This window comes from Phalaenopsis equestris, unplaced genomic scaffold (genome assembly GCF_001263595.1).
Source record: "Phalaenopsis equestris unplaced genomic scaffold, ASM126359v1 Scaffold000973, whole genome shotgun sequence".
In the NCBI taxonomy this organism is placed as follows: domain Eukaryota; kingdom Viridiplantae; phylum Streptophyta; class Magnoliopsida; order Asparagales; family Orchidaceae; genus Phalaenopsis; species Phalaenopsis equestris.
In genome coordinates, this window is record NW_018165412.1 from 64607 (window position 1) to 72549 (window position 7943).

The window sequence follows — 7943 nt, forward strand, 5'->3', positions numbered from 1 at the left end:
ATTATTTAAATGAATTTAATTATTACATAAATACACTAATTCGATTATTATTTAATTGAGCCCTTTCGAGGTAGAAGGGCTCTTCCAAAAATTGGCGGGCAAAAGCCAACCTTAACGGAATAACTCTCGCTCGCCTTAAAAAATGTGTTCGAGTTTTAAGGTGTCGGCACGACCCGTCGTCTCTAAACGATCATTGACGAGTCGCCTTTCACCCCACGACAGGACGGGCAAGCCCTAATCTTCTGCCTCCTCGTTATATTTATAGCCGTATGCATCCCCTCGAAACATTTTTTTCGCGATGTGGGATTATTCCAGTGGCGCGGTACACATTCTCTCGCACTGCCCTGCCGACCGAGGGAAGGGATCCAAGTTCTTGCCCTCTCCTACCAGAAACCCTCGAGGAAGGTAACCCTCGTCTTTCTCCCCCTGCCTACCCCCGGCATTCGCGCGCTTCATCTTCTCTAAATCAAGTAAATCGGCCTTCCAACACGATTTACTAGGCGCTGTTTGGTAGCGGGATTTGAGATTCCTGCCAAACTGCAAAAAAATGAATCGGTAAATCCTGAGCTATTGTGGCGATTCATGTCGCGTTCGCAAACAAGTAATTTTTCTTCTTTCCGCTGGCTCCACCTCGACAGCCGCAATCCCGTATCCCTTCGCTTTACTCTTTGGTGAAGTCACAGCCGCTGCATCGATTCGGGTTCTTAAATATCCTGTAAATTACCGTAATTGTATCCGTTTCTTTTACTTCGCATGCATTTGACTGGCATTCCATAGCTTTTTAATTTCTATCCCTATCAGCTGGTGATGAGCTTTTCTGTTTCAGTCATTGACATCATTGATATTCAATCACTGAGTCAATGTTATAGTGAACCAAATAATACTTGGTTTCTTTAATCTAATAAAATGTAGCTCTTTTGTTAAAAGATTTACATAATAAATGATCTAGGAGTTGCAGAGAATGATGAATGTTATATGATTCAGAGCATTTTATTTTTTCCACTATTTCTTGTCTTTAGAGAAAAACTTATTATGTTTTAGTTTACCTTTTGGATGAAAAACAGCGACCTGTGCTTACATTGAAGTTTCATCAAAAGTTATATTTACATAGGTTAGATTCAACCATTTAAATCCTGATTAGTCTCAAAATAGATCGCCTTTAAGCACATTCATGGACAAGAACTCCAATTCTGTCCCTTAAATAACGCTTGCAACTAACTTGACGGGAAGTGCATTCTTTCCTTCTTGCATTTTTTAATCGTTTAGGTTAAGAAATCCTGAATTTAATTTAACTCTTAAGCATATTGCATTGTTAACTCTACTCATCTTAGTTGTTGGGAAGTTAGCCCATTCATTTTTAGTAATGTCTATAGCTTGCTGATTGAAAAAGTAAGCCATGGCTGAGGGTTGATGATACTTTAGTTGCCTCTCTCAATAACAATTATAGTAATGATTAATGAGAATGAGTTATTGTTAAAAAAATTTAAGTTTGTTGAAGTGATGTGGGAACCTTTTGGATTGGCGAAGCGTTTAAAAGAAAAGGCTGAATAGTTTTTATTTTCAAACTAATAGCTAAAACATTTTTGCAATGTTTGGGCATATTTTCTTTAATAGAAAATATTGAGGATCTTTAGATCATAGGTTTGGATGTTAGTTAATTAAAATATGTGATTTTAAATCAATTATATGTGTAATTAGAAAATTAGGACTTTTTCAAGTGAACATATCACAATAGTTAAAAAGGTAAATTAAGATTTTAAAGGTTCATGACTCACAAGCAATGAGTCCAAGACTTTGATCCACTTGATAAGGTCAATTGTTGGTTTTTTTGTAGGTAGCTTTAGCAGCCTTTATTTGGCTTCCTCGAAGTTTGGCCTTACGACTGTCTTTATTGTTGCAGCTTGACTATATTTTTCTTGTTTAGTTGTGTATTGCTGTTTGTGTAATCAAATCAAGTGTAGAATTATATAAATTTTTACTTTATGTTTTAGAGTTGTTTGAGTTATATCATGTTGCTTGTTTAATTTATGCTTTCCTATTTCATATTGAGGTCTACTTATAGTTTTCATATTTGAATTGATGTTGGAATAATTTTTTTTTTTGGAACTTGCATTTAAATCAATAATTAGATAGCATTTGCAAATAGATCACATTATGTCAATCATTGATTAACTAAACGACACAAACAGATTACACATATTTAGCTGGCTAGTGTAGAGATCAAATTTGCTTAAAAGTCATCTACTGTCTAGTTATTAAGTAATTTTTTATTTATGAGTGACTGAAATATGGCATGGGCTCTATAAGCAACCAAATTATGATATTTTGATTGGCCTAACTACCAACACTGCAGAATCATCAGCATCCTCCGGATGACCACTGGGCCGTACTTTTATTCTAGAGTTTATAGCACAACTGGTTGGGTTAGAAAAACCATGGGCCTCAAGTTGTGGTTTGGAAATTGTTCTTTTTAGTTGAAATTTGTTCATTTGCTTCAAAGTTGGGTTAGAGCAAGGGGTTTTCAAGCTCGCCTGTTTACATAACTATTACATGAATTATTTTCCAGAATACGGTTTCAAGCTCGCCTGTTTAAGTAACTATTACATGAATTGTTTTCCAGAATACATAAGATTTGTACGTTTTCCTTGTGATAATAGTGTTATTTCTTTCTTATCATTACCAAGTTTTAAGCAGAATTCATTAATAATTTAATCTCACGTCTTGGTTAAAGGCTGGTGCTAGTCATTTGATTATCACATAACAGTTGCTTCGTTTTGATGTGATATTTTTCTCATCATGCTTCACATATATGTGTTTCCGAAAGGCATCAAACTTCCTTGAAAAAATTTTGGCAACGGACAACAAAGTTCTTCATTTAACAGTAGTGAATGACACTTATTGCAAACTTCTTCATTAAATTAAATCCTATTAAAGTTGCCAAACAATTTCTCTGTATTTAATCACCAACATTTTAAATAGTTTTATAGGATTTAACCATCTCAAGATTTGATAAATCCGGATTTACAGGATTTATCAAATTCTATTTAAACTAAATCCTACTTGCTGTCAAACAGTCCCTAAATCCTGGATTTAAGTCAAAGCAGAGGAAATACGTGATTTAAGAATCTGTAGGATTTAAAGATGTCATTTTTGCCGTTTGGCAGGATTTAGGTTAAAATCTTGCTTAAATCCTGTTTCCAAACAGCCCCTTAATCTTGGTGATTTATCTACTAGCTGATTGTCCGATTTGTTTCTTATTGTTCTTTGTATTGAGTCTCGCTCAGAGGTGGGATTTATTTTGACTTGGAAAGTATTTTTTTTAGTGTTTTCTTCAGAGAGTGAGAATGGAGGCCAAACCTAAAAAGCAGAAGCAGTCATCAATTCAGACTGTTGAGACTGTTGAGATGATCCATGATGACTCGAAGTATGCCTTGCTCTTCATTAATTTCATTTGAACTTTGTTGTTTTATTTTTTCATTTTAATTTATATATTTTTTATCATCATAAACACTTTGAAAAAAGAATTATTTTTTGTCTTATTGTTCAATTGTATAGCTTGAATGGAAAGGGAAGCAATGCGCTCATTTTACCGGGAAAGAAAAGGAGGAAAACGGAAGGCAAGGAGAAGGTATTATTAACTGAGAATTTTTCTCTATGTATTGTTGGTGAATTTAGCCCCAATTCCATGTCTGATTTGTAATTTTTTGAAACTGAAACTAAGAACTTTATTTGCTTCTTTTCCTAAAGGTTTCTAGGAGGAATAAGACTACAGTTTCCCCAGCTATTAGTAAAAGCAAGCAGAGAAAGCTTCAGAAGTTGCAGGTTTGCATGGATTTACTTCTGAATTGATTTGATTGTAATGATTTAGTACTGTATGCTGTGGTGATTATTTTTTTTAAAATGAATTTCAGGAGGAGAAAGAGAAGAAATTGATGCTATGTAAAAGCATAAGAATGCTACAGTATGTCATCTGCATGATTTCAATATTTCTAGATCTGTTAATTGTCAGGAAGCTTTACATACATACAACTCAATTCTTATGTATTTACATATCTAACACCTATGCTTCAAAATTTACATATAATCCACCTTTTCTATGCATGAAAAGGTATATTATAAAAGTTAAAATAGTAATATTTTTGATGTGATATGAAAGATTTACTGATATAAATGCAAAAACTAAAGGTTAGATGTCAGATATGTAAATACATAGGAATTGGGTGGTAGTATGTTAATACCCCTAATTGTTATCATGTAGTTTTCCTTTTTCTACTTCATTTTAGCATGCACGTTTGCTTCTTGTTGCTAATTTTAAAATGATCATTCATTTTGAATTGCTCAGGAAGTATAAGATAAGCGATGAAGCATACTCAATTCTGCAGTCATCAGGCACCATTGGTCAGGTATGAAATAATTATTTCTTTGGAAAATTTAAATACATACCATACAGGCCTTATATATTTACATATCTAACACCTAAACTTTCATATTTACATTTATAACACCTTGGTGTGATAAACCTATGCATTAAAAGGTGTATTTAACTTTTTAAAAATAGGTGATTATGGTATTTTTTATATGATATTAAAGATTTGAGTGCTATGCATGTAAATATTGAAGTTTGGGTGTTGGATATGTAAATACATAAGAATTGCATGGTATGCATGTAAATGCACTTTTTTTTTATTGCTGGGAAATATTTTTGTTTTGAAAGCTTCATGCATTATAAATTGAAATGTAGGCAGAAACTTTGCGTGAAAAACGCAGACTTGCTATACATTTCTCAAAAGCCGGTCTTGAGGTGCCCGATGACATCTCACTTTTCAACAAGAAGGAAAAAAAAATTTCTGAAAATGTGAAAATTTTAGAGAAAGATGTTGAAAACGTTTCTCCTACTGCTGGACCTATGATGGTTGCTGATGATTCGAAACAACATTCTTTGCAAAACCGATTGGATATCACCATGAAGAATTCGATGAGTGTGGATGATGAATCCGATATGTTGTCAGACATTAATGGTGCAACGAAGGTTAGTGGTGGCTTTGTTGATGGTGTGAAGAGCTTTATACCTTCATCTCTTACTACTGATAGTCAAAGTGATGCAAGGATTCAGGTGAGTGCTTGTGCATGTGTAACTCTATCTTTAACACTTGAATCCTTTTTGCTTATTTTTTATGGAAATTTATATACATAGCACACAATTCTTATGTATTTATACATATCTCACACCTAAAGTTTTATATTTACATACATAGCCCTTTGGTGCTTTAAACCTATGTATACAAAGGTGTATTTCACTTTTAAAAATTGATAAAAGTGCTAATGTGATATTAAATGTTTGAGTGCTATATGAAATATGAAATCTTAGGTAAGAGATATGTAAATATAATAGAATTGTGTGCTAAGTATCTGAATGCCCCTATTTTTTAATGACTTAATTTACTTTTTCACTTTATCATAGAGCATTGATTGTTTAGGGCATTTACATACATGCCGCCCAATTCCTATGTATTCACAAATCTACCATTGAAATTTTGTGTTTTATATTTACACTACCTAAATCTTTCATTTCACATCCAGAATACTACCAATTTAACTTTTAAAAAATGAAATATATATTTTCATGCACCTTTTGATGCATAGGTAACACAGTATGCATGTAAAATTGAAATTTAAGTGTTAGACAATCAAATGCATAAGAATTGATTGTTATTTATGTAAAACTTCCTTTAAAGATTTTCTAAGCATGTACTCTAATGCCTACTGCTTCTCCTTTCTAATCCCTTGACCTTTTACTAGCTGGGACACATCGAGGAAATGTTTCCCCTGCTTACTTTATTGAATGATTCAGCGACTCAGTTTCTTCCTATTTTTCTATAGGAGCAGGAGTTAAGTGGAGCTAATATTTGTGCTCGAAAACATGAAGCCCCTAAGCCTCGTGCTACCGTCGGCCATGTAAATTCTTCCATTGTAGTGCATGTATCAAGGCCGCTCGAAGTTGAAGCGCAAAGGAAACATCTTCCAATCATTATGATGGAACAGGAGATAATGGAAGCAATCAATGAGCACTCTATTCTCATTTTGTGTGGAGAAACAGGTTGCGGTAAAACAACACAAGTTCCTCAGGTGCGTTTTTTTAGGAGCCATTTGGGATCACTTTAGTTTTCTATTTTTTATTTTTTTTTGTTTTTATTTTAATTTGTTTATGTTTTGATTTTAAACAAAATATGATTGGCATATTTGATTAAGATATGATTGTTTTTGAAAACACTCCAAGCATCTAAAATTTATTTTGAGTATTTTCAAAAGTATGTTTATATGTTTTTTTTTTTAAATAAAATTATACAAAACACATTAAGCAAATGTGTTTTTAAAAATAAAAGAAAAAATAAAAATTAAAACCAAAACAAAATTGATCCCAAACAAGCCCTTAGATTCTCTTAACAAGCTAATGAAATTTTGATGTTAAGAAAACATTTTATTTTATTTGATGTATGAGTAAAGTGCTAAAATAGTCCCCTATCTATTTATATGTGGTTATTTTGGTCCTAGAGTCTATAAAAGTGGCAAATTAGTCCCCAGACAATTTTAATTTGTGATGAAATAATCCACAGGGAGGACTATTTTAACCTCAATTAAAAAGGTCCGGGGATTAAATTGATATTTTTATAAACTCTGTGGCTAAAATGACTCCTGATGAAGAGTAAGAGGATCACTTTGACATTTTTTTTCTCTATATTATATTTCGATTGTTTCAATATCATTTGCAGTTTTTGTATGAAGCTGGCTATGGTTCGAGCAACCACAATAATAGGAATGGAATTATTGGGATTACTCAACCACGTCGTGTCGCTGTTCTTGCCACGGCAAAGAGAGTTTCCTATGAACTTGGTTTCCAACTCGGTAGGGAAGTTGGTTTTCAAGTTAGGCATGACAAAATGATAGGGAATGCTTGCTCAATCAAGTTCATGACTGATGGCATTTTACTTAGAGAAGTTCAGGTATTTATTATATATTTATCTTAACATTTTTTTATGCAAGTGTTTTTAGTTAGCTTGTTTGTGTGTCATGAAATTTTTATGCGGTATTTACTTAGAAACCAATTCTTATGTATTTATATATCTATCACCTAAACTATATCTTTCATATCACATAAAAAATATAAAAATGAAATACACCACTTCATGCGTAGGTAAAATTGAAGGTTAGGTGTTAGATATGTAAATACAGAGGAATTAAGTGGTATCCATGTAAATCTTTTGATTTTATTCCAGAAGCCACACCATAATCGCTTACCTTGATGGTAGCAGTCTTGATTTATGGGAATGATTATTTTAGCTTGAATATTCTGAACATTTTGCTTGGTTGATTACTCTGTAAAAACAATGTATTCCCTGAAATCTTTATGCAAATTATGACAAAAGATGTTGTTTTATCATTGGCCAAAAGCATTCCTTTTTTCTTTTCAGTTCTAATCTTCTTTAGCTATGATGGCGTTAGAAGCCTATGATTTTTTTCTCCAAAATTTATGCATAGCGAAAGCATTGAAAAACTGGAAGACATCTATTAAAATCGTAAAAACACAAGGATTGGGCATAATTAAAATTTTATTTTTGGAAGATTTACATACATACCACTCAATTTCTATCTATTTTAATATCTAACTCTTAAAACTTCAATTTTTACATGTATATCATCTTAGCTATGCATGAAAAAGTGTGTTTCATTTTTTTTAAAGTTAAAGTAGTGATATTTTTTATGTTGTATGAAAGATTTTGGGTGACATTGTCGGCACTAAAAAGTTGTTTTGTGGGTGTCGCCCGTAAGAAGCTGTCGGCAGCCGGAATTGAAATCCCATCGCCCGCTTCGAAATGACGTTTTAATTTACATATATATATATATATATATATATATATATATATATATTTATAAAAATATAAAAA

At 32.5% G+C, this 7943-nt stretch overlaps 1 protein-coding gene across 2 annotated transcripts in view; it reads left to right on the plus strand.

Moving 5' to 3' along the window:
* Positions 1 to 7943, plus strand: part of LOC110032558 (ATP-dependent RNA helicase DEAH13) — a 22508-nt gene continuing 14565 nt past the window's right edge. Inside the window, exons 1-9 of one of the 2 annotated variants that reach the window (XM_020736223.1) lie at positions 1 to 715; positions 3324 to 3424; positions 3556 to 3628; positions 3748 to 3822; positions 3912 to 3961; positions 4343 to 4403; positions 4742 to 5113; positions 5881 to 6126; positions 6771 to 7001. In XM_020736223.1, coding sequence (XP_020591882.1) covers positions 3345 to 3424; positions 3556 to 3628; positions 3748 to 3822; positions 3912 to 3961; positions 4343 to 4403; positions 4742 to 5113; positions 5881 to 6126; positions 6771 to 7001 — 1188 coding nt within the window. In that variant the 5' untranslated portion in view covers positions 1 to 715; positions 3324 to 3344. The remainder of the gene's footprint in view (positions 716 to 3323; positions 3425 to 3555; positions 3629 to 3747; positions 3823 to 3911; positions 3962 to 4342; positions 4404 to 4741; positions 5114 to 5880; positions 6127 to 6770; positions 7002 to 7943) is intronic. The other variant, XM_020736224.1, reaches the window with a different exon arrangement.